The sequence below is a fragment of the Centropristis striata genome, chromosome 7 (genome assembly GCF_030273125.1).
Source record: "Centropristis striata isolate RG_2023a ecotype Rhode Island chromosome 7, C.striata_1.0, whole genome shotgun sequence".
NCBI lineage: Eukaryota > Metazoa > Chordata > Actinopteri > Perciformes > Serranidae > Centropristis > Centropristis striata.
In genome coordinates, this window is record NC_081523.1 from 14301300 (window position 1) to 14327437 (window position 26138).

Here is a 26138-nt window from a genome sequence, read left to right on the forward strand (position 1 = left end):
AAATGAAACTTACTGAATAGAAACTAAAACTCATTGAGCTGAAAGGAACTCCTCGCTGACGGTAAGGTTGAAATGTTTTGACATTTAAATGATTTGTTTGTTATTAGATTGTACACTGGATGAGTATTGTAGTAGTCTGATTAATAGGGGAACATAGTAATAGTACTGAAAATACACCTGTAGCGAGGCTATACCAAGATTTAAGACCGCAACATTTATTAAGACAACAAAATAACATGTTCAAAATGGACGGACTGAAAAGGAAAGAAAAACGAAAACGGTACTCAACCCCATAAGTATGATAAACAACAAAATACTCAAGGCAAGGCAAGTCAATTTATATAGCTGCTCTTAAAAAAATAATCAGTGTGCTTTATATAAACCATAAATATACGGACACAGAAAAGTTTTAGCTAACCAAATGTCTTGTAGCTCCTAAATATGCTTTAACATGATTCCACATATTTGTATTAATTTCTCACAGAACTGCAGATCTTTGCTGGACTTGAACAACATCCTCTCATCAACCAGATTCCTAGATCAAGATGTCAGTTCAGTTCTCTGGCTGGGAGGTGGTCGACGATGGTGCTTCTTTTCCTGGTGTTGAGCTGCAGGCTTCCCAGAAACCCCAAAATAGAGGCGTCTACAAAATGTACCATGGTACCAGCATTGCCAGCGCACGGATCATCATTGCCAATGGGTTTAAACAGTCATCAGCTGGCATGCTGGGACGCGGCGTGTATGTCAGCCGAGATATAAAAAAGGCGTCTCATTATCCATTGCACAGTAACATTACAGACCGTGTGGTCTTTCAGCTACTTGTGCGTGTTGGCCGTGTCAAGCGTATTGACCAGGACAACCATCCCATGCAGTTCAGCTGGCATTCAAATGGCTACGACACTGCCTGGGTGCCCCCCAAATGTGGCATGAATGCTGTGCGCAGTGGCCTTGAAGAGGACTGTGTGTTTGACCCCAAAAGAGTGAAAGTGGTGGGAATCGCAAAGGCACCAAACACGACCATAGAGAAAGAACTTAAGCAGCTTCTATCAAAAACATCCAAAAAACCTGGAGGAGCTGATGGTGCTGCAGATTTGTGTCCATTATGCAAGAGGAAGACGCAGCAGGGTTCTAAACACATCAAGCAGCAGTGCTGGGAGTGTGGGCAAAACCTCTGCATTCTGGCCTCCAAGCATTTCTGTCCAGCCAAACCATGACAGGGGTGAGGGAAGAGAAAGATCAGGATAATAATTCTGATTTCATGGTGTCTTAATCATGCCCTTCTATTGAGTAATAACTAAAATTGGTGCAATGCTTTTTTAAATATTTACTGCTGGACATCTTTGGGCAGTCTATGCAAATTATCTACAACACGCCATTCATGAATTGACACAGTGTATACACTACTATAGCTTTATATTCTCTGATCTGCATGCATTACGATCATGTGCAATGCAAAAATTACTGCCTGGCAGTGAAGATTTTGTGTGATGTGCATTTTGAAATGCAACTGTGATGACAGAATTACAGCCAATAAATGAAGTTGGTATATTATCAGATTCATGATGTTTTTATTTTTTACATGATTCCACCTTTCGTGAAGAGACTCAGAAAAGCACATTTGTGATGCCTTCATATAAAGCCATAGTTTCAGGAGCACACTTCTGTGTAACTGCTGTTACAAATCCAGGATGGTGAAGTATAATAAGCAGTGCATGAAACATTCATTTTTGCAGGTCCCAAAAGAACACGCAAAAAAAGATCAGAAAATATGTTCACAGTCAGAGTTGTGGTGAAAACTAAACAGCTGGAACAAAGTTACAAGTGTGATTGAATTTATTTCCTATTTATGTGCTACCAGGAGACAGACATACCAGCTGCAGTCTGAAGTCTAACTGAAGATATGAGGAATGCTTGAATATCAAAGTCTTTTAGGCTGATACAAAAATAGACAGAGTATTCCACTTTACACAAAACAACCTTTTGTAGTTTGATTTCTAAATGCAGAGCAATGGGAGTAAGAAAATGAAACCACACATCTTTAGCAGGAAAAGGGATAAAGCTTCTCTCAGTATATGCCATGGGGTTTTTCACTTGCTTGACACATCATCACAATGACCAGATTATGAGGCTAGGGGGGATGCTTCCTGGTTGACTCCGTGGTAATATGATAAAAACACAAACCAAATTTGGAATATGCACCACGCAAGCCTGACATAATTTGAGATAATTAGCTCTTACAGCCATCTTTACACAAGGCCTCACGATCAGGCACTATATCAGCACCAACCTTAAGGCTATTATCATGTCAGGTACATAGGTCAGGTGACACATGTAAATGTAGGGATTAGGTAAGGAAATTATTCATCATTGACAAAAAGTTCTAGTGGCCCGTACGGGGATCGAACCCGCGACCTTGGCGTTATTAGCACCACGCTCTAACCAACTGAGCTAACCGGCCATGTTTCATCGCGTCGAAGGTTGTCTTTATAAACAAAGCCACTTAATGTCAAAGTGAATGAAAAGGAATACACTTCCATCTGCTGAATAGAAAGTGAAAGTTAACGACTCCTCACTCACGGTAAGATTTGCCAACTTACTTGTTATCGTAAAATGATATGTTTGAATGTTTAAACAACCTTAAAGCTCATTAAATTGGTTAAAATGACCAGTAACATCAACGGTACAACAGTTATGGCAGGTTATTATATGGAAGTCCGTTAAAGTCCGTCGCTTTACTTTGAAGGCTGATCGAAGTTAGAAGCCTCACTACATTGTAGCGTTAACCCGTAAATTTGCTTCATTTAGTTGGATTACTGACTGATAAGACTGATTTTCGTTCATTTCTATGATAGTTTGTCTAACGCCCAATTAGAAACATCTAGCTCCAAGAGTTTTAGCATACAACCTACATCACTTAAAAGGATCGAGCTGGGTAAGGACGACGGACAGCGTATGGAGTTGCACCAGATTCTGTGAACCACTTAGGAATGTCAGGTTGCAACCATTATCCTTTTAATCATATTGCCACATTGTTAAAATAATCGCCTAAATCATATTTTGTCAAAATTGGGTTTTTTTTCGCCTAAATCATCTCCTCATGACTCCGGCCACCTATGGTAAAATCGCCTACATCCTCAGTTGATCAGATCATGTGATTTTACCCCTTTAAGATAATGGCCTATGTCAAGTGTGTGACTTAAGCGGATTTATTATGCCCAAGTTATAATAAAATGTGACTTAATTTTTTGAACATGCCTTTGTGACTTAAGCAAGATATGGTAACACTTTATTTTGACGGTGTCTACATGAGAGTGACATGAGTGTGTCATAAACATGACACGGGATGTGTCATGAACATTAATGACACTTTGAAGTGACATTAATGCTCATGATACTTGTCATGTCATGTTTCTGACAGGCCTGTGTGACTCTCATGTAGACACCTACAAACTATAGTGTTACCATATCCTGCTTTAGTCACAAAGGCATGTTCAAAAAATGCCTAAGTCATTTATTTCTTTTAAGTTACATAATTTACACACAGTGTTATTACTATGCCAATAGCCATCCTTTGTTACATCCTTTTCGAGTGAAATGATCAATAAATGTGATATGTTACACTTTTGGTGACGTTTTTTGTGCTTCCTGCAAAACTTGAAAAAATGAGTTGGCCGATTATTTTAACAGGGTGACGATATTCTATAACATATCTTCAAGGTTCCTAATGGTGCTGTAACTCCTTGAACACTTGAATTTTGGTGTGGCATTTGACAGGTGCTAGGATTTTAAATAAAGTGAAGTGAAGGCTATGGATGCCAAGTTGACTTACAAACAGGTGACAGATTTTGTTGTGTTTCCCTTTAATTTAATCGAATGCTGTGGCGAAACATACTTTTTGTTGTTTATAACAGAATTACATTTAGTTTAATGTGATGAATAAATTAATAAATAAAAAAAATTGATTCAATAATCAATATACTGTATATACTGCATATAAGTGTGTGATTTACCCATAGACTGTATAAAATGGATTTACCACATGCTGTATGGTGCTGGGGAAGCTTGAAAAAGCACCTTGAAATGCTTGAAAAGTGTTTTAATGTGACTTTGCAAAGGAACCTTGTACCTTATTTTGATATTTTTTTTTAGTTTTTAATGATAATTTGAATATTTTAGATAGGGTCCCAATTATATTTCGTCATTTGTAATGTTGAAATCAGTGACCTTCACAGTCTGAAGTCAACTACATGTAAGATATTTGACAGGTGATATTAGTATTACACAGGCAGACTGCACACTACAATTTCTGATGTCACAGATTAAAAAAATTGTGAGCCTGATTTAATATAATATGTAGCTGAAATTCCCAATTGGGTCACAGAATATGAAAGGTAACAGAATTCAGTGAAAGCATGATTATATCCACTATAGAGTTAAAGCTACATCCAGTATTTCTGTGAAATACTGATAATGAAAGAAACAAACACCCAATCTTTCTTGAATCTGCTGTAACATGATGCCATTTTTGCATTTCTTTTTCTCTCACAGAGCTGCTGGTCTTGCACAGTATCCCTATACCAAAGAAACATGTCACTGCCGTTCTATGGCTGGGAGGTCACCTATGATGATGACTCTCCACATGTAGAACTAAAGGCATCTCAGGAGCCCAAAGACAGCGGTGTCTACACCATGTACCATGGCACCAGCGTTGCCAACGCACGGCACATCATTGCCAATGGTTTTAATCAGTCTTCAGGAGGCATGCTGGGAAAGGGCGTGTATGTCAGCCGTGACAAGAAAAAGGCAGAACGTTATCCATTGAACAGTAACATTACAGACCGTGTGGTGCTGGAGTTACGTGTGCGTGTGGGCCGTGTCAAGCGTATAGACAAGGACAATCATCCCATGCAGTACACCTGGAGCGCCCAGGGCTACGACACTGCTTGGGTCCCCCCCAACTGTGGCATGAAAGCCGTGCCCAGTGGCCTGGAGGAGGATTGTGTGTTTGACCCGAAAAGAGTGAAGGTCGCTAGCATTGCTAGGGCAGCAGACACCGTACTGACAGAGCTTCAGCAGCTGGTAGCTAATAGTCTAAGAAACCCTGGCGGAGGAGATGGAGGTGCTGCATCGCCTCTTGGTGGTGCTGCGGATGTGTGTTCACTGTGTAAGAGAAAGACCCAGCAGGGTTCTCCACACATCAAGCAACCATGTTGGGGCTGTGGGCAAAATATCTGCACTCTGATGACCAAACATGTCTGTCGTGCTGCACGCTGACTCTGACCTCTGAGAGGGCGTGAGGGCCTGAAGAACGATGCTGTTGTGAATCAGATGGAACAAGGCTCCATGTCCTTCTGATGTAGTGGAGGAGAAACTGAAGCTCAAGTTAACTAAAGAGTATTTTCACAGCTCAGAGTGTAATCATACTTTTGAAACAGCACTTGAAGTTTCTATTTTTCAGTCATCTGTGTTTCTTTCATTTCCTTTTCACGAATGAATTGTAATTAGTGCAACATGTTGCTGGTGAACATGTCTTGGGGAATTTATGAATTGAAGTGCTGTTGATGGAAAATAGGCACTGAAGTTTACTATAATAGTGTATTTTATTTCTAATCTACGTTATGATTATGTGCAATCAAGATGAGACAATCTTTTTGTATTGAGCAAGATGACTTTATTTAAGCCTGAGTTACTTTTGATTACATTGGTTATTTTATATGAAGTTCATTTTCTAAATATGTGAAGACTCATGATTTTGATTTGCTGGATTGATTTGATTTTCTGAACCCTGTATAATGTTAAACCCAACAATCATGTGAAGCCAATAAATATCATTATATCAGATCCATTATGTACAGTTTGATATGATATTTTCATCAGTGAAAAAAAAAGCTGAACATGTAAATATTTCAGGCTGTGGATAAATCCATTAAGCGGCATGATTTCATAGGGATTTGTAGACTTGCAAAATTCAAGATGAAGAAGATGAGACAAGCAGTGAACTAAACTCCAGCAGTCTCTGATCTCCATTCTTTTTGGCATGCTGCAAAAGGACCTGTAAGGAAGATGAGAGAATATATTCAATATCAAAGTTGTGGTGAGAGTAAACAAACAATATACAGCTTTTTTTGAAGTAAAAGCAAAACACTTTCAGGGCATATATACCAAGAACTTCCAGACTCTCAAAGCATTTATCTGTCTAAACACTATAAAGAATGAAATAAACAAAATGATCAGACTACTTGAAAGAATATTTACATTAGAAAAGTTTAGTGCTTACAGCAACTCATCCAGTTAGTTTTTCATTTAGGGCAAGGGTACACTGTGTCTGGTTTGAGATGCCCAAAGACCCAAAAAAAGGCAAATATTAAAAGATTTCTGCTTTACATGACTGATTGTGTAGATGGAAGACCAGATTACGTTGAAAATCAAGCATATTCCTAACCTTGAAATCATAGCGGTTAAAATTAAGCATTTTCCAAACTAAAGATTTTGTAAGAACATTACATATAGGATGAAAGAACATAGATATGACTAGTTTAAGTTTCACACACTTTCCAAATAAGTCATGGTTGGAAATAGGCATTTCAAATTAATATACATTTCCACAAGAAATATTTGTTCAGGTGTGTGAGTGTAGGAATGAGGCAGCTGCATACTCACATTCATTAGCTCCTGGTCATTTTTGGCATGCAAGTGTCTGAGGAGGTACCAGCTGGCCACCTGAACCACCGTCACTGGCAAGTCTTGAGAGTAAACCAGTCTCTCCAACAAACGCCTAGTTTCCCTGCAGAACACACACACAGAAATGGACCAAAGTATGTGAGCCTTGTTACATCAATCACTTCAGTTTTTTTGTGCCTGGATGGCTCATACAATCAGGCCTACATTTAGGAGCAGAATTTGTCATTGAATTGAGGAGGAAGCATGTGACACCTATGCTCATTTGTGCTCGAAAACAGATGGACTTGATGGCTGCTGATCTGGTTTGTTGTCTAGCTGAAATTAGCTGGCACAATTGTACTTCTTCTGGCCTGGATTGAAACTCTGTCTGAATCTATAAGCATTCTCTTTGTTTGATATATGATAAAATGGAACTGGCATGAAAAGGCCTTTGATATTGTGATTACGCTTGGCACAGGGGAGTTCCTGCGGCATCTCTCAAGGAATATAGCCAGTTCATGATTGGCATATTAGTTTTCCTCAGCAAATGTAGCATTCCAATTAGGCGTCCTGTTAGGCCTGTGAGGTAGTGACAGAAGGCTATTATGTCAGGGCATGGAAAACTTTGTTTTGTAAATTGCTCTGCAGTTTCAAAAGTACCAACATCTTGAAAAGACAGATGGAGGCATAAATCTGAAGTTTCAAGGATTTATGAATTATTTCATCACTTTAGATGAAGTATTTGACTCACAAGCCAATAGGAGAAGATAATTTGCATACACAGAACATCCCACACACCTGCACTGTGCATGTGCATTTGCATACTACCTGCCGCAGTGGAAACAGAAGCGAAACACTGACCTAGCACCCATCTTGGTCACATACTGGAGCAGGGCTTGGAAAAGCAGGGCCATAGGGGACGAACCCAGCTTCAAGACTTCTGTGGTGGCTTCTAGTATCATGTTGATCCAGTCGTTTACTGAGAGACCGGCCTGAGAGGTTAGATCACACAAGTTAAGAATAAAACCAGCAACGAGAAGCTTACACAAAATTGAGTTTTATACATCCAAAAAAACTAGAATTGCTTTTAAACATATCATTCCTAACAATGTGCGCAACACCTGCCTACTGTGTAAGTAACTGCTTTTGGAGGAGCAGTGGCTGCAATCAAAATGACATGATGTTCACAGAGTAAGTAAAGTGTCAAATAAAAGAGTTTTATTTAACACTGGGATTTGCTGTCCTGTGAGCAGTAGACTAAACACACCCCCTCCAGATAAATCACAAAGGCAGCTTCTTGTTTGTGTTTCCACTTGGCCTTGTCTGCTGATCCTATAATTCCATCCCTGTCATCCACTGACAGGGATGTCAACAGGAGCTGCCTTAGTGTCTGTGTACTAATATACAAGGCTTCTTGGCATTATTCTAAAACAATACCAGTCCTCTTGCTGAAACATTACTCATGTGGCAAAAGACAGACATTGCATAGTAATAATTATAATCTCTATTTTGTAATATCATATTTGTACTGTATAAAATGTTGTAATTAGTCGACACAGTATGACAGGAGAAAGATCCCAGGTTGCTGTGCTGTAATAGCAGCACTTAATCACCCTAAAATTAGGAATATTTTAAATATAGATTTCATGTTAAATCCCACGCAGCAACTCACCATACAGGGTCCGAGGGCTAGCAGGGCTAGTCGGAGCAGGCTGGCAACCTGACTGCTGTGCACTCCAAGCTGCGAGGCAAGCTGAAGACTCTGCTTGTAAGCCATGACTGCCTGGACAAGCAGGCCCTGGCTACGATACACCTCAGCCAGCCACTGCGAGAAGGAGAGGAGGAGAGTGATTGGAAGATCAAGAATGAGTGGGAGAAGAGGTGAGGATGTGAGATTTACAGAGGGTTGGGTGGGAGAGGAAATATGAGAGGTGCAGGAAGAGGGTCATGGAAGAGATTGTTGGCAACAATGTGAGATAAAGATTAGAGGAGATAAGAGACAAAAGAAAGAAAGAGGTGAAGATGATATAACTATTTTCTTCTTCTCAATGCAAGAAGGAAGCCACATCGCTACTTTTGTATCTGCAGCAACATTCATCTCTGAAGCTAAAGTAATTATTTTATCCACAAATTTAAGGGCTAACAGAAGCACTTTGGACAATTAATTTGCTATCATGACATAAAGTTGTTGTCTGCACATCAACTAACAAAGGGCTGTATGTAACTGGTTTATGTTTGTAAAGAACGGACTATGACATTGTCATATTGCTACACATTTTAACACACATTTACACCTTCTGGTCATTATCTATGGCTACAAGCTGCCAATATGTTCACAGCTTGAAAGAGAGAGCCTGGTGTCTTTGCTGCATCCCCCCCTGCTGGTAACAGCCATTTGATGTTCAGAGCAGCAATAAGAGGGCACAGAAAAGGCACAGAAATGGTTTTCATTAGGCCAGTGTCTCAGTAGAAGCAAAGATAAAATGGCTGTTTGTGGTGAGGAGGAAAAAACAACTCATTATTTGAATGACCTCAAGACTTAAACAAGTGACCACCCGAGTAGAAGCCATCAATATTTTCAAACCTCACTATGTCTTTGTAGTCAATGTTTAAACTGTTACACCGTTAAACAACTGGTGCTTGAAATGAAAGAGAAATAGCTTGTGATAAGGTCACTGCAATGAAAGAGCTGTATGGCACTGAGTGTCCACTTACGTGCCATGCCCCAAGGTTGGTGGGGTTCATCATTACTGTGTTGTTTAGTTGCTCCAGCACAGTGTCTGGGAGGACAGTACCTCCACTGGCCATAAGGAGCCGCTGACACTGCACCTGTCTTAGTGACAGCATCACTGCTGGGTGTTCTGGAGAAACATTCAGCACCTGGGACAAAAAGACATGGAAATAAGAGGCTCCACATATAACTTGTATTACTTTATTTGTGCTCATTTCTGTCTGAAACAAGTCTAACCCTTTCTACAATGAAGTAAATCAGAAAATAATATTGAGGTTGTGTGTGAAAGTCTGTGTTTATATCTCACCTGTGAGCAGAGGGCTTCTGCCTGCTCCAGCTGGCCCCCCAGCATGAGACCAGTTACTGCCTGCTGTAGTACCCAGCCTTCTAGAGTCTGGGCTAGAGGCCGCTCAATCTCCTCCACATTATGCACTGGGATACAGAGAGGGACCGTTATCAATCAAACACACACAAAATAGTAAACACCATAAAAGACACATGCACCAATGCACACACCTTTCTCAGAAACCACCGACATGAGGGTTTGCTCCAGTCCTTGTCTACAAGGAGCAGAACCTGAAAGATAACAGGAAGTGTTTTCTGTGTGACAGGCAGCCATTAATCCAGCCCACGCTGCTGGATCATCTGAAAGTACAGAGAAAAAAAGGAGACTCAGATCACACATTTCACAAAATTCCTTTAATGGTGTGAGCAAGGTAGCTTTACATTTGTTGAATAGGGACAAACAAAACTTCTTTGTTGAATTTGAATTTACTGTATAATATATATCAGAGACACGACTGTCAAGAAGAAGGTTCACAAAGTGGATAAATACAATTTCCATGACACCTATTTTGGACACAACTATGTGGTTGTTGGTGTGGAACTTTAAGGCTTTTGTGTTTGTGTTTGTGTGTGTGTGTGTGTGTATGTGTGTGTGTGTGTCTTCATACCAGGACAGAGCAGCACAGCTCTCTGCATAGTCTTCAGTGCATTCCTGTGACTGTCCTCTCCTGAGTGTCTTCCATTAGCCAGTTGATTCACTCCACTGTACAACAACGCCCTCTGCAGGACACAAGTTAGATCAGCTCAGTTGGCAAAGTCACTATTAACAGTACCTTTACCGAAAATATTTTGGAACATGAAATATCTTTGTCATTTTGGAAATGATGAAACACTATAGAGCAACTCTTTTTTTTCTCCAAATAACAAACAATTATTTAACAATCTAATTTAAAAAATAGTTGGCAAATCATCAACAATTGTAGCTTTCAAAATAACATAATTAAGCGTTGAGCTTCATTTATAATGGTAGTGAGGTTAAAAACATGATGACAAAGCAATATCAACATAAATATATAGTCAGTCTTTTACCTTTCCTTGGGTCATACTGGAGAGACAGGCAACATGACCAGCCATCGCTCCACCCTAGGATACACAGAAGACAAACATGAAATCCTCCACTCTAACTGTACAGCAGCACTGAGTGTTGAATGTGTGCAAGTACAATATGTAGAATATGAATATTAGTATGGTTTTTCTAGGTTATGCTTGGAATGTGTGTAATGTTTGTGTAGCCTTACATTTGCCTTCCTGGGGTAGTACTGTGGAATTAGCCTGGACAGCAGGGTCCACAGAGATGGGTTTCCAGGATTGCTGTACGTATGACAGAACAATAAAACAGACTATTTGTGGGCTTTTCCAATAAGAATATGCTAATAATGATCAACAATAACAAAGGTGACTACACATAAGTGCAGTCTGCTCACACTGTTCCATGGCTCGTCTTTTTAAAAGTCAAATTACTTTATTGTAGGGAACAGCACATCAGTAGTATACTCCAAAGTAAACCAGCAGCTTACCTGTGTACAGCTCTGGAAGCCTCTCTTTGCACGGCACTGTAGTTGCCCTGCAGGGCTAGTAAGGCACAGGTGAGCAGACACCGCTGCTCTATAACGTTCCCAGAGGCTGAACCTAGCTTCAGCAGCTCAGTCAGGGCAGCAGCAGCTAGTGTAGCATCACTGTGGACCAATCCCAGGGCACATAAACACAGCAGTGACTCTGAGATTGGCTCCTTTAACATGGAGCTGTGGAGGCAGAAAGCAGACTTTTAGCTTGGAAACAAGAATTTTACAAGTATTATTAAATAACCACTGGTAGGGTCCAGACAACACGGTGGACTCACCATTTAAACAACAGAGTTTTGGCTGAGTCGAGGTTACCCTGCCGGTGCTGAAGCAGAGCCAGAGCTGTCAAGATGTAAGCCTTATCCTTCTCACTGGAAGCCACAGCCAAGGCACGTTCATAGGCTACAGCACACACAAAAAACAATTCAGCCACAGTCACCCTGGCATGTAAACACATCAATCTCTGGTTTTAAATTGTGTCTCAGACTCCTCACTGTTGATGCTGTCCGGGATGAGTCCTGCCCTGCAGTATGCCAGAGCCAGCCCAGCCAGATCACTGAGCTCCTGCAGTGGGGTGGAATTATAAACACGCACCGCCTCCTCCGACTGGCCTGAGGTGCTGCAAAAGGGACATTCAAAGAATGGAGGTTGTGGTATTTTGTAAGTATTGGTCAAATATGGCTTAAGTGCAAGGCAATAAGACAGCTGGTTGTTACCACAAAGCACGGCCATAGCTGCCCAGGGCAAAAGCCAGCTCTTCTGACGAGGAGGTGGACTGAAGCAGTTCAACAGCTCTGAGGAAAAGAGAAGAAAATAATTAAGATTGAGAAAGGTGATTTGTGTACTAATGTATAAGATTGTTTTCCCACTCATTTTTTTCTTGGCATACTGCCTTATCTGTAAGCCTTTAGAGTCAGTCAGTGTAATTCATGGCAACACCTTTCATAAGCCTGTAAGGCCTGCCGTTTCAGCTGCAGATGCTCATTCAGGTAGCCAAGCATAATGAATGCATCAGGGTCTGACTGGATCCTCTCTGGGAGGGAGACAAAATAAACTTTTTGTCACCCAACATCCGTCTTTAAGACATGACCAAATACAGCCAAGCGATCTATGGATTCTGCATGCATATCAACACAAGTAAATGCTGTACCTGTGTACTTGCTGAGTGCCACCTGAGCCGCAGAGATTGCATTCATCTGGACTATGTTGTAGCGGTACAGTTCAGACTCTCTGTTGGTCTTATCCAGCAGCGTGGAACATACCCAGTAGGCATAACCTTTCACTCCCTCCATCTGCCAAGAAAGAAGAGTGATAGAAGGGAGAATGTGGATGAAGAGAGGCAGAAAGCAGAGAAAGGTGAGGGATATGTGTTATTTCATTGTGGTATCATCCTCACTTGCTGGTAGTAGCAAAAGGCTGATAGCTTACATTTTAGCAGAGTGACAGAGAAAGTTTTAAAGAAGCAATGATTAAACTGTTATTAGCCAACTAATGAGTGGGTATTACAAAGGGAACCCCTGTGGATTTGGCAGGTCACGCACATGTGTGCTGAGTTCAGTGGTGTGCCTGAAAAGATCCATGGTGTCGTAGCTTCCCACTCTCTCTGCTATCAGCGCCTGGTAGGAGGACAGAGGGCAATCGCTTACTATCATTTAGACAAATAAAAAGGTCAAAGACAGACATAGCCACTTATATGCAATTACTTACTTTATTTCAAGTAACCAAAAGAATCAAATTATAGTAAATCTTAACTGTTTTATCACTCATCTTGTTCTCGTACTACTGAACTTGAAATTCTAGCATTGCTACCTAAAAATTAAATAGAATTGATTGCTAAGAAATGAAGAATTGTCTTCTTCTCTGTACTCATTTTACATCTCATCAATAACATAATGTGGCCTCTCAACCAGCTAAAATGTCTTTAATATTCCTTATCATAGTCAAACACTGGAACTATCACTAATTATCCTTGTAATACTTGTTGGTATTATCATTAGATGCCTAACGTTGTGTCTCATATGTATGCATATCAAGTACAGGAAATTAATGTGTATGCAATAAAGAAGACTTAACCCTTGGGCAAGGTTATCGTCAAGTGTCCATTACTGCGACACACTCAATTAAAGTAGCCGTTAAACATCGTCTTATGATGTCTTTGTACCTGTCCGATCCAGCAGTTGACATAAAGCGGCTCCAGCGACTGGGCAATCTTGAAGGCCTCGTGTGCAAGCTAATTAAATAAGACCAGAGTTTAACAAATAAAATTACATCCAACTATGATAAAACAAAACAAATGTATTAGATAATGAATAACATACACACCTCTATATTGTCCTTCTTTAAATACAGGGTGCCCAGGTTGGTCCAAGCAACAACATTCTGGAATTAAATATTAAAATGTCACATAAGAGCATCAGAGAATATTATTCATCATCTGAACAAATGTGCAATACATACATTAGCTTCGGCTTCTATGGATTTGATGAAGCAATGTTGAGCCAGAGCGAAGTTCCCAAAACCTGATTTAACAGAGAGAAAATTAGAAGAAAGATAGAATTGTATTATTGCAAAACATTGCATATTTAACACTGGAACTAAATCTACAATAATTTTGATTTTGTTTAATGTATTTAATTCTGTTTTTGGAAACAGACTCATGACCTTTCCCAAATAACAGCAGTGACACTACTGCGACTGGGATTTATAGTTTAAAGGCTTTGTAATAAAAGAGGAGAGTGGTGTAATGGTTTCTTCCCTGGGGCACCAAGTCTGGTTGGGAAAGCAGTTGGTGATTAAAAGCCTGTGTAAGCAGAGCATTATTATTTATTTCAGTCATGTCTTAGGCCTATTCAAAGTGCTAGACATGTGTTTCATTATCAGGCATGGCTATGTCTGAAAGATTCAAGTTTTTTAGCCTGAATAAAACCTTGATCCAATATCTATAGGTTACTGAAAGCATTTTTTTAAAAGTGAATTTTGTTTCAATGTGTGCAAAAACTTGAGCATTTATGCAAAGACAAAGGCCCATATTGTTGAGGCCACCCTTCTTACTGAGCAGCAAGGATTAACATTAATTGGAACACAGTGGACCTGTACTGATAAATTCTATGTGCAGAGCAATAAGAGCAAATAAAATGTTTTCATTTTCAAATTAAAAATTGTTTTTAGAGTAAAAGCATTTTACACAGAATAATTTAATCTAGTTAGAGGATGTAGTCAATGCTGTACTAATAAAATACTGATGGGTCAAGTTCACCTTGCCCTACAAATGAATCTGTCTACCCAAGGGGGTAGACCGCTATTATTCACAAAAAATAATGTAACCTATTATTACCTTTGCTCATGGAAATCACTCCCAGGGCATTCCAGTAGCTGTGGTTTCCACTTTCCATCATGATAGCCTTTTTTAAACACTAAAAAGAGAAAACACAGTCTTAAAATACCAGCTCTGGGAGGATATAATAATATTTGAAGGTATTGTGTGAATTACTTGCTGGGCCTTCTCTAGGAGCAGAGATTGGGAGTTCTGGTCTCCCTCTGCAGAGCATGGTAGGCTAGACTGACGGTAATAGTTGAGTCCTAGGTCAAACCAAAGGCTGGGAACCTCAGACATCAGCTTCAGAGCACGGGCATAACACCTGCAGACAAAAACATGTACTTAGTGTTCGGATTTGATGCTTGGCCAACAGGGGTAGACACAGTACCTGTTTGTGGTCTTACCGCTCGCCAACTTTGAGCGTCTGGGCCTGGTTCAGTGTGTGGCCCTGGGTGTTGGGGTCTAAGCCAGCCAGCGGGGCGGGCATTAAAACTTGAGCTCTGTTTGGCGACACATTGCTGACTGCAGTGCAAGCATCTCCCAGCAGCTTCCACAAACAGGACAGGTCGGGACGCAGCTCCACAGCTCTGAAGAGAACAGACATTTTAATTAATGGATCAATTTAATTGGGCAAAGTACTGGAAACTGAATAGTGTAATAGTGTATTGAAACACAGACAAAGCCTTATTCAATTTTAAGATTTACAAATTAAACTAATTTCTAGTCATTACCTAAAGAGGTTCTGAATGGCTTGCTGAATGAGATCAATGGCTCCCCCATCTCTGCAGTCTTCCATTAAACTTTTTGCCAGAGACAGCTGGCACTCCCCAAGACCTGAACAACAGTTTTTTTTGTCAGATTTAATGCCAATGTTCAGATATATGACTTAGAGACATGCATTAAAGCATAACATCAAACCAAAGCAAATGTCTTGGATACTCGCTACAGATACCTACCTTTGAGAGCAGGAACATAGTCCTGCTGCGCTGTGATCTGCAAATACTCTGCAACCGCCTCTTTGAACTTTCCCAGGGTCTGTTTGATAGCAGCACCTTGGTACACACTGTAGATGGAGGAAGGTTGAAGCTGATGGGCCTTACCAAAGGCCTTCAGAGCTGCTGTGAAGCTCTGGCGGTTTAAGTAGGCCTCCCCTAAACACTCCCAACACACCCAGTCCTCTGGGTCTGCTCTCAGAGCTGCCTGTAGACTGTAAGCATCAATAAAATGGTCAATGCTCATACTCTTATAATCCCTATGATAATGTGAAGAATATTTATAAGACCTAAAAACAATTAATTGTCTCAGGTTAGAAACACTTACTCGGCTACAGCTTGCTGATGCTCTCCGACCTTCAGGTAGTACAGCCCGCGTCTCATCCAAGCCCATTTAGCTGAGCCTGGAGTGGCTTTCTCAATCACGGACTGAAGTATAGCTAATGCAGTGTCCTTTAGGAAAGAAGAGAAGAATAAGGGATAAAGAGGATAGGGGGAAAGGACCACAGAGAGGCACATTTAAGGAAACGCCACCCAGGAAAGTTCTGAACATTGTGGATTTTTGGTTTGTGTCTGTTCGTTAACAAATCCTCTTACCATGTCGTCTTGCTCCATACTGAGATCCACTGAGGCAGCTCCAGACTCAGCATCATTGCCGTCTATATCAAAGGCCTTCTTATAGCAGCCCCGTGCCCGGCCCAGATCCTTTGCCACCTCCCGGTAATAATGTCCAAGGTAGCGGAATACACAACCAAGGTTTGGGTCTAACTTTGCAGCCTGAAATAGACAAATAAAACTTTCAAACTAAGATGCCATTTTGCACTACACTTGATCTCTGTCAATAGAAATCATATTGTGACATTTCACAAGTTTGTTTGTGAACAAGTTAACCCTCTGTACCTCATTACCTGCCAGCAGTTTTGAAATGCATGTTTTTTTTAAAAATCACTTAATTACGCCATTTATCATAGCAATAAACTGTAAAAGTCAGAGAAAAAAACAAATTAATAAAAAACAGTAATATTTCATCAAAATCACTTTATTCTATATGTCTTCATTTAAGATTTGAGTGAAATAAAAACTCCCCTCACGTGCTAAAATGAAAAAACTTCAATAAGAACTCTACTAACCTTGAGCAAATGAGTGTGGGCTTTGCTTCGGTCTTTACGGGTCTCTTCTCCCATCTCCCAGTAGAGCCGTCCTAGCAGGAAATAATACTCTGCACAGTCTGGGCTCTGGCTAGCCGCCTTTTGAAAACTAAACAACAGAAGTGCAATAGAGAAGTTCAGCTTTTTTGCTCCATACAAATGGGTTGTTTGATTTTACCAAGGTTAAGGAGAATGGAGTGCTGCACAAAAAAAAACTAGAAACACACTCACCTCTCCTCTGCAAGCTGCTGCTGGCCCTGAGCCAACTGTGCCAGTCCTCTCAGTACCAGTCCCTGGGCCAGGTTAGGGTTCGAGGCCACCAGCTCTGATGACACCTACGAAAGACACAAGATTAGCTTGCATCAATATGTCTTGTGGCTAATACAAGACATCCTTTCTTGCTTATCTTATATTAAAAGAGAGCCCAAATTTAGACATTAAATAGTTCATTTACAGCAATACTGTGTTTCCTGTAGTGCCATAAATTAAATCTGACATCTTCAGTATGTAAAAAGTTTTTTAACCTTAAGTGCTTCATCAACTTGTCCGTTGTTAAGGTATGCACGTCCTTTAAGGGTTACTAGAACTGGGTCTTTTTCAGCCTCTGGGATCTAAAAAAAAAAGGAAAACAACAAACAGAGATATGGTGGTGACTTATTTACTCTTCACATGCATGTTTAAGTTTACAACTGCAAAATATGTTTATACTCAACTCAGAATAAATAGAACATGTTTAACTGCTAAATCACTTAAAGGCATACTATGCAGAGTTTGTTGTTTACTATTTGTAAACTTTTTGTTCTATTTGTTCTCTGCACATACAGACAAAGGCACACATTTCTAGTAAGTCACAAATAATGAATGAGTGATTATTTTTTACATTGTTTTTTTTTTTTTTAGAAAAATCCTGTTTAGTATACCTTTAATACTCAATAATCTAAAAACAACATTCAAAAGTATGGTCTATGGAAGTATTACCTGTGAGAAAGTCTCCAAAGCCTGGTCTGCAGCCTTCCCTTCTCCACTCCTGACTAAAGCCTCTAGCTTCAGCTTCAGCAGTTTGACCCTCAGCTCCTTTTCTCCAGAAACACACACTGTGAGGCCTAATAGAATCAGACATACAGTGAAGTTCATTATCTGCTCCAGGGAGTAAAGATAGCTGCCCTTTTGAAGATGGTGGTCCTCATTTGATTCACAATGTTTATATTGGGCACCTTCACCTTAATATGACACAGTATAGTGTAGAAATAAAAGAGAGAGAATGAGAGAAAGGGTATGCCATGCCGTAATATTCCCCAGGATGTTGTTATTGTGTAGCATGACTTAATGAAGTCTTTCTATGAATGTATTCTTTTTGCACCAGCTGGATCAGTGATTGCATCTTTAAAACACAGTGAAATACAGCAAACTAAACATACCTTGGGAGCATGACATAGCACTGTCTGAGTATCTCTGCATTTTAAACTGAGCTTCAGCCAGACTGCACCATCCTGTACTGGAACTCATTTTCTTTAACCCTAATGAAACACAAGAGACAGATCATGTGTAGTTAGCTCAAAAATTCTAAATTACAGAGATGTGACAAAGTGCATGTATCAGTATCAGTATGCCTTTTACATTAAGAACAACACTTGTTGATACACAAACTAACCTTGTGAAAGGTTCTTAATGGCATCTTGAAACCTTCCTTCTTGCAGCGCTTTTGTGCCCACACCCAAGTGACCTAATCCACTGTTAGGGTCCAGATCCAGGAGCCGGGAGAAACAGCTGACTGCATCGTCACTCTGAACACCTTCAAATAGAAACAAAACATGTATTAAGTGTGAGACTGTAAGAGTGCAATTTTATTTTTTATAATTATTCTTCTCAAAAGTTTTATATGACTGTAGTATAATACAACATAAATAATAAATAATCAATCACTGCATTCTGTGATTTCAGAATTAAGGAGGAAGACAACCATGTGTTACCTGTTTTGAGGTAGTGAGAACAAAGGACTTCAAGAGGATAACTTTGTTTGGGGTAGAGGGACAGCATGGACTCACATGCCTCGATCATTTTGGCTTCTTCTTGTGGCACCTACAGTAAGTGAAAATTCATGATGAGCAGCTGATTAAGAAAATAACTACACAGGGCCAATGTATGGCATACTTTTTATGAACATATTCTAGATGTCCTTGAATTTTTGTGGTGGTGACGCAGGTATCAAGTAAAGTGCACTTACTTTAGAAAGGCATTTGACATAGTCAGCTGAGACCTTCTTGTGTTCCTCTCCTGGAACAGGATCCATGAGCACCATGGCCTTTTCAAATGCTGTGATTAACTGATAACCACAAACAGAACAAAACAGTAACCTAACAGCAAAAGGTAAAAATATATGTGCACTAAAAACAGGTTAAGGGCAGGAATGCTATAACCCTTTAGAACAAACTGAATTTCCCCTCAGAGATGAATAAAGTAATTTTGATTTGATTTTGATTGATTTGAACAAGGAGACTGGAGGTGATGAACTAAAGAGATTTCCATAGAAAATTAAAAAAAAACTAAACTCTGTAAAAGAAAAATTAAAAAATGATGACAACAACAAAAAAAACATCTTTTTAAATGAAAATAAGGTTTTAGTGCACTGAAAAACATTGTTTAAAAAAACTAATTGTATAAAAAACAGATAAACAATGTTAGCAGAGTGGCCTTCCCTGGGGCTGGTTCAGTGACTATAGTCAATAAGTTATAAGCCTTGTGAGCACAGACATCAGCTGTTATCAGCCAATCAGCAGATACCAATTATCTCAAAAAAGCATTCATAGGCCAAAAATCTATTGGTCTACCACAAATTTACTGACAAAAATAAATAATACATGTTGCCTAGTTTAAGTCTACATTTAAAGAAATCTTACATGTTGTTGAGTTTCACTGTCTTGCTCTTCCTTATTAAGGCAGTCTGAAAGGATCTTGGTCATTTGTTGCCATAGCTGCAGTAACTCTTTCTTGTCCACGGCCTCTTCTTCCTTCACCTGAATAAGCTGCAGCCACACCTTTGCCAACTATGTGCAAATGTAGAAATGCATTTAAATGTGTGAAAAGTACACACATCATTGTATTTTTCCCATTGAATGTGTGCTTTTTAACTACATACCTTTAAATATTCTTTATCAGACTGATAGATGTCAGACAGCTTAGTGATCATCTCATAACATTTGTTTTTGTCAGAGCTGTTCAGGGAGAACACAACAATGAATATTATCACAAACGAAACACCTATGTTAAACTAAACAGGAAGCTGAGAGGAAGGCAAAAGCAAAGCGAAATCATCATAACTTCCTTTGCAGTTTAAAAATATTCTAAATAAGTTTTTATAGTGTGTTACCTTGCATACAGCTCAACAAGCTTCTGATAGATGTTAGGTAGCTCCACTTTGAAATCCCACTGATCAGTCTTCTCATAGAGATTTGATAAGCCCTAAAAACAAACAGTTTACAATTATCACCAGGGAGAGAGGGAGTAATGCACAATATCAAAACAGCACTATTAGTAAACAAATTTCTCTAGGTCTAAGACATGCAAAATTTAGTTATAGTATAGTACAGTTGGTATAGGACATTTAAAGCCTATTTTAAACCATATTTTCAAGCCTTACCTGCCATGCCAGCAGCTGCTCAGGCTCCAGCTCCACAGCCTTTTTATAAGCTGCCTGTGCCTGATCTGGTTGTTCGAGTTCACTGGCGGCCAAGCCGATGAATACCCATGCATTATAGTTGTTCTTCTCAAGTTTCAAAACGGCCTAAAATAGTGAAGAAAGTAAAATCAGCTTATTCATTATCCAGGCTCACTTGAACTTGATGCATATCAACACCTCATGTAAATACCTCACTTTATACTTAGTATGTGAATATGAGATACTTTACCTTGCAGTGTTTTAGAGCCTCTTTAAACTCTTTGTTTTTTATGGCCTCTCTGGCACTTTTCAGTGCAGTTTTCACTTCTTTATTAGACATCTTGTAATTATCTGAGTAAAAGAGAGAGACATACAAGAAGGAACATTTTCACATCACATTACGATTCCCAAATCTCAGCCGTAAGGTATGTAGAGGTAGATGAACTTGACACATACAAGGCGTCTGTAGCAATTCATTGTGAGCTTATTACCGCTAACACCATTTATCTTACAGTAAACTACAACGAGGAGCGGGATGTAACGAACTAAGTGAACCTGACAATAAACAGAATAAGGCAGAGTTTATATTAACGGTCAGACGTTTTGGCTAGCTCAATTCAACGTAGTTAGCATTAGCTTTGAGCTTGTCAGAGTCTCTAAACTATGTAATTACTTTAAAATGAGAACTTGTTTCAAACCTTCAGTGATACATAACAGGTTATTTACTCAGTTGGTTGAGTTGTTACCCACACAGGTGTTGTAAATACAAAGAAATGTGAACAAATGTTGGTAACACTCACTGTTTACGTTGACAACTTGCTCTACGACTGTTGAGTGACACGGAAGTGAAAGTAGTAACGCCTCTTTTGGATTTTCAAAATAAAATACATCCACTTGAATGAAGACACCAAATGTAAAAAAAATAAAATAAAAAAAAAAGGTAATTTATTGATACCATCATTTAACTTCCCGAGCTGATTACTTACATTAAGATTTTTTTTTTATAACAAGTTTTCTTAAAACTCTGTTTTATTCTGTTGATATATTTGAGTCAAAGGTTTTTACAGAGGGGATTTGGTCTCTTTTTTATCAAATCAAATTTGACAGCAGCTATTGAAAAAAGGATAGGAATGAAACAGGAAAGTTTGTTTAATGTGATTTACTGCAGTGGATATTTCAGGCTTAAAGATTTTGTGAATCCAATACATTTTTGCAAGACACAACAGGTCAATACTGTAAAAAAACAACAACCAAAAAATAGATATCACTATAAAACGTCCCCTAATATTTATTTACATGAAGACAATTATTATTCCAAACTACACGTTTTCTGAAATTGTTTGAATTAATATTGTGTTCAAATATACAATAAAGACATCATCTAATATAAAGTTTTTAGGAGAAATCTACAGATGCAAAAACACAAATATTTTGGACGTTTTCTTTCCACTAGTCTGAATGAAGTCATGTTATGTAAGCAAACTGCCCCAAATCTCAAATTTGTATGTTTTTGCCTGTAGTGTCTCATCTTGAGTGTACAGATACTAGCAAAAAATAACCAAGAATATACAAAAAGTGAACAAAATATTACTTTATTCAAAAAAATGAAGGAATTCAGAAATTGATTGAAGGAATTTAATATACGGAATAGTAATATCCATGATCAATACTATTTAAGAGTCCTAGAGTCACCCATCAAGGGTTCTCTCATTGTAAAAGATGTGAGACTAAAAGTCCAGAAATAATCCAAGTTTGAGTCCAGCTCAGTAAAAAACACACACCTTAAAGTTAACCATTATTATAAAATATCACAAAGAGCCATAGAGCCACTCATCAACAGCTCTCTCATTGGCTAATGCATCTTTTTGCCAATCCACATGCCACCTGAGGTTAGCAATAACCTGGCTGTAGTTTCTCCCTAAACTATTGCGCCAGGCACCAAATTCTTTTTTATTGTAGAGATGGACAGCTGTCGAGACGTTTGGATAGTCTACAATGCTACGTAATAGCTTGTCCAGATGCGCCCGCACATCTGGGAATTTGAGAATTACATTATGCAGTTCTTCCTTGTCTCGTGTTACGTCTGCAAAACAAAGACAGAACACAAAAATCAAAAGGGTGCCAGAGTTCTACAATTGCTTTCTTTTTTTTCTTGAAAAAATATGAGGATTTAGTGATAGAAATTAAGTTTCTGAAAATAGGAACTCACCAAAAAGCTGTGGTGGGACACTCAGGCCATCTGCATAAGCAATATATTTCCACCGGCCACTTCTCAGCATGTACGTAGAGGCATTAACATTGCAGCCATGATATTCACTCAGGATCCAGTCTGGATGCTGCTTCTTGGAGAAAGTGCTGCCTTTGTATAGCAGAGGGAGGAGCGAGTGGCCACTGAAAGTACCTACTGCTGAAATTCCAGCAATGTCTGCAAAATACAAAAGTGGGTTACAACGAGCCAAAAATATCAAAATCAAAATCTACTAGTGCTTTTATTCTGCTGCTTTTACAGACACTATGCACAAAGTGTGAATCCCTCTTCATCTTGATTACTGGAATGCTTTGAATCTACCATTCAGAACACATTTTAATACTTTTTAATAGTTAATAGACATTTTAATCCTATTTTTTCTGTCTACTTCCCTACCCAGCACAGTGGGATAGAGATCAACCAAGGACACAAGCTGGTTGACCTGCAGGCCAGACATCAGTCCAGGCCCCATGATCTGCAGGGGGACAAGAGAACTGCCTTCGAACATCGACATCTTGTAGAACTGCCGGTGCTCCATGGCTAGCTCTCCATGGTCGGCCGTAAAGATGACAACAGTGTTGTTAAGCAGGTCAGTCTCTCTCAAAGCTGCAATCACCTGGCCTGGTGAGATAGAGGGTGTAGCAGATATAGAGTAAGCATTGAGATGCTGCTGAATTTTTTACTTAATTTAGTCAATAGGCACAGCAGTGGCAGGATAAAGTGGAGGTAAACAGGTTATGTAAAGTGCTTACCAAGCTCTAGAGATAGGTGAAAGAAAAATATTTTATTGGGTTTGTTATGCCTTTCATATTGGAACATGTTGAGTAAGTTTGAGTGGGAACAGTAATCATTTAACAGTAATCTTTCTCTTGCTGATTCAGAGAGAAAGTGCCACAGAAATGTTCTTATTTAAATTACATTTTCATACCATTTTGCCTATAAACCTTTTAAATCAGGGAAGTTTCACTGATAGAAATTCAAACAAAAGTAGCCAAATGTTCCAACAGGCACCATTGGATCAACAGTATTAGTGCTTTTGTTTTTCTTGTTTTTCTTCGACAGTACATGCTTGGATCTGTGAATCTGAAATAAAAACACCCCTTGCAGGTTTAGTCTAATTCATTAGATATCTTTGCAACAGTTTGTTGACCCCTGGTAGAATACTGTTGTCAACTAACCCAGCATGGCATCTGCTTCAGCACACATGGCATAATAGAAGCCCCTTATGCTTTTGACTTCCTCCTCAGTGAAAACACCACTGCAGTTTTTGGTGAAGGTAGAGTAGTAGTCGACAGGGTGCATGGCAGAAATAGGCAGCCACTTAGGAATAGTGATGAGCTCAGAAGAAACCTGTGTGCAAATGAAGAACATAAAACTTTATAGTGATTTATATCAAACATAACATGTAATTCTGCAAAAATGTAGAAAAAAAGCATGCCTTTTTCAGCCAGTATGGTGATGTAAGAAAGGTTGATCCTCCTGCGGTGGGCCCCAGGGATTCAGTTTTATAGGGGTGAGGTAAATTAAGGCCAAGATAAAGAGCGAAGGGCTGCTGTGAAGATGCAGCTCTTTGGCGGATCCACTGTGCAGCCTTGTCTGTATTTTCCCAGTCTTTTTTCATGATCCTAACTGTGGACATGTTTCCAACAAGTTGCGTAACAGGCCGGCCCTCTTGGCTCAGGAGGAACTGAACATCTCGTGTCCAGGCCTCAACTCGATTGCTGCAGAAGTTGCACAAACACAAACAAGACGCAGGCCAAGACACAAAAAAGGGAAGTGGAAAGGAAGAAACATGTAAGAACAAGCATCCAAAAAGATGATTCACACTGTTCTGGAAAAAGCTGCCCACATACATACAGTATGTTATTACCTATTACTCATACAGTAGGTTATGAACACTTCTTTTGTGTGTATCGCTGTGTCTTATTATTGATTTTAGTCTAGTAAACGTGGATAAGAAAAGGTTAGTGAAAGTGTTTTCTTATCTACAGTGACAGTGCTTGCCTACCTAACAGAATGACTCCCTGAGGTGTAGTCCAGTTTGCCCATCGACTTGGTAAGATATCCATTGGCCTCCAGCAAATCCATCCATGTTGTTGCATTAGCATCCAGGCACTTGTAGTTGTTCCATGACTGAGTGAGGTGAACAAACTGACCACTCCACATTGCTGGGGAACAAAGATTGAACAGTTGAAATTATTCTACCTTTATTACCATTTTAATTGCCACAATTTCTTGATTCCCAGTGCCTTTTATTGGGTAACTTACCTGCTCTAGAGGGGCAACAGATGGGTGAGTTGGTGTAAGCATTGAGGAATGTGGTACCAAGCTCCCTGAGGTAGTTTACATATGGCAGCTGCACAACTTTACTGCCAGGATCAAAGGTCAATCTCCCATCCTGCAGAAGAGGAAAACTGACATTTAGACACAAAGCCACTAAGGTACACAGTCACACAAGCATTAAATATTAAAAAAATAAAGCATATCTATATGGTGTTTAATCTTTAGCTATTGGCCTATCCTCTTATAGTCCTTTAAAATAAAATAAAAAACAGAATCTACTGTTATTGTGGCAGTTACTATGTGAAGAAAGTAACTAAGTAAAGAACTGTGGCGTCACTTAAATCATACTTACAAATGCATCACTCATCACCATCACAATGTTGGGTCTAGTTCCATTTTGGCAGAAAATTTGACCATAACTCTGAAACAGGAATATCAACGTCAGCAGTTCTTTATTCATGACAGCGTTTCACCTCCTTCAGATCTGGCAGATTGCTGCTGAAAAAGAGATATATCCGGACTGGGCTTGATTAATCAGAGGAGACATTCAAATGTTTTTCTTCAGTCCTATTTCCGAGTCTGATGAACTTGCTATAAACATCCTGGTTATGCTTTCAAAATAAGAGCCTTCTTGTTTCATTTTAAATGAAGCAGCCCAGCTGTGCAAATTGAATAACTTTGTTTGAATGGGAAAATAAACATTAATATTTAGCACCCATCACCACTGCCACCAATCAGTCCAAAAAATAATCAGAGAAAGAAGAAGAAAAAACTTTATAAGGGGGCACATAAATCAACCTGCTCGTTTTTAACATGTAGTGACTAAATAATAACTCTAGAGGGCAGCATTTATGTTTTAACAAAACATCTGCGCTGCACAGTTGTTGAGCTGACAGTCATGATCATAAAATGCATAATATTAGCGCATTTTATAGTAGTAGTGAAGCAAAGATGTATGTCTATATGTTTGGGAGAAAGTAAATTCTAAGGTAGGCCATTAAGTGGTGAAATAAACAACTCATCATATGACTGCAACGGCTGAATATTTTAAAGTATAGGAGATAGCATGAAATACGATTAACTGTTTCCTTGATTTTAAATTATTTTTGGGTTTTAATCAAGTGCAGTCCTATTTAAATCAGATACAATCCAAAAGTGTCGATGTTCGCTGCAGATCTTTTAACAATGGCCCTCTGCA

The 26138-nt window shown here is 39.3% G+C and overlaps 3 protein-coding genes and 1 non-coding gene across 4 annotated transcripts; 1 reads left to right on the forward strand and 3 right to left on the reverse strand.

Moving 5' to 3' along the window:
* Nucleotides 1-18: 18 nt before the first annotated feature.
* On the forward strand, nucleotides 19-5845 carry LOC131974413 (uncharacterized). The gene is made up of 3 exons (XM_059336710.1): nucleotides 19-61; nucleotides 485-1211; nucleotides 4549-5845. The coding sequence occupies exons 2-3, from the start codon at nucleotides 546-548 to the stop codon at nucleotides 5272-5274; spliced, it is 1392 nt and encodes a 463-aa protein (XP_059192693.1). The 5' UTR covers nucleotides 19-61; nucleotides 485-545; the 3' UTR covers nucleotides 5275-5845.
* trnai-aau (transfer RNA isoleucine (anticodon AAU)) lies at nucleotides 2385-2458 on the reverse strand. The gene has a single exon. It is a non-coding gene; the product is annotated as a tRNA-Ile (tRNA).
* skic3 (SKI3 subunit of superkiller complex) lies at nucleotides 5836-21249 on the reverse strand. The gene is made up of 41 exons (XM_059337385.1): nucleotides 21210-21249; nucleotides 20660-20760; nucleotides 20392-20535; nucleotides 20122-20213; nucleotides 19891-19966; nucleotides 19652-19798; nucleotides 18979-19077; nucleotides 18725-18833; nucleotides 18406-18546; nucleotides 18173-18271; nucleotides 17733-17857; nucleotides 17279-17365; nucleotides 16986-17089; nucleotides 16737-16863; nucleotides 16204-16383; nucleotides 15935-16059; nucleotides 15571-15821; nucleotides 15346-15448; nucleotides 15019-15201; nucleotides 14789-14936; nucleotides 14633-14711; nucleotides 13756-13817; nucleotides 13621-13677; nucleotides 13460-13528; nucleotides 12840-12914; nucleotides 12449-12590; nucleotides 12238-12331; nucleotides 12015-12092; nucleotides 11793-11917; nucleotides 11577-11700; nucleotides 11254-11478; nucleotides 10975-11047; nucleotides 10766-10819; nucleotides 10345-10456; nucleotides 9908-10036; nucleotides 9699-9823; nucleotides 9376-9540; nucleotides 8333-8485; nucleotides 7522-7652; nucleotides 6661-6784; nucleotides 5836-6052 (listed from the first exon to the last, which is right to left on the reverse strand). The coding sequence occupies exons 2-41, from the start codon at nucleotides 20747-20749 to the stop codon at nucleotides 5969-5971; spliced, it is 4710 nt and encodes a 1569-aa protein (XP_059193368.1). The 5' UTR covers nucleotides 20750-20760; nucleotides 21210-21249; the 3' UTR covers nucleotides 5836-5968.
* Nucleotides 21250-21980: 731 nt separating this feature from the next.
* arsk (arylsulfatase family, member K) lies at nucleotides 21981-25545 on the reverse strand. The gene is made up of 8 exons (XM_059337408.1): nucleotides 25293-25545; nucleotides 24926-25055; nucleotides 24666-24825; nucleotides 24096-24378; nucleotides 23836-24007; nucleotides 23054-23278; nucleotides 22619-22834; nucleotides 21981-22492 (listed from the first exon to the last, which is right to left on the reverse strand). Exons 1-8 carry the CDS (start codon nucleotides 25398-25400, stop codon nucleotides 22218-22220), a joined length of 1569 nt encoding a protein of 522 aa, XP_059193391.1. The 5' UTR covers nucleotides 25401-25545; the 3' UTR covers nucleotides 21981-22217.
* Between the last annotated feature and the right edge of the window lie 593 nt (nucleotides 25546-26138).

Excerpts from the sequence above, each read along its gene's own strand:
- LOC131974413 (XM_059336710.1), top strand. The coding sequence starts at position 546 with ATGTCAGTTCAGTTCTCTGGCTGGGAGGTGGTCGACGATGGTGCTTCT. Across the intron at positions 1,212-4,548 it reads ATTTCTGTCCAGCCAAACCA|AGCTGCTGGTCTTGCACAGT; the intron begins TGACAGGGGTGA and ends TTTCTCTCACAG.
- arsk (XM_059337408.1), bottom strand. The coding sequence starts at position 25,400 with ATGAATAAAGAACTGCTGACGTTGATATTCCTGTTTCAGAGTTATGGT. Across the intron at positions 24,008-24,095 it reads CACCATACTGGCTGAAAAAG|GTTTCTTCTGAGCTCATCAC; the intron begins GCATGCTTTTTT and ends ATTTGCACACAG. Across the intron at positions 23,279-23,835 it reads TGAAGCAGATGCCATGCTGG|GCCAGGTGATTGCAGCTTTG; the intron begins GTTAGTTGACAA and ends CTATCTCACCAG.
- skic3 (XM_059337385.1), bottom strand. The coding sequence starts at position 20,749 with ATGTCTAATAAAGAAGTGAAAACTGCACTGAAAAGTGCCAGAGAGGCC. Across the intron at positions 17,090-17,278 it reads AAGTTGATGAAGCACTTAAG|GTGTCATCAGAGCTGGTGGC; the intron begins GTTAAAAAACTT and ends TGTCTTTCGTAG. Across the intron at positions 15,202-15,345 it reads GCCATTCAGAACCTCTTTAG|AGCTGTGGAGCTGCGTCCCG; the intron begins GTAATGACTAGA and ends TGTTCTCTTCAG.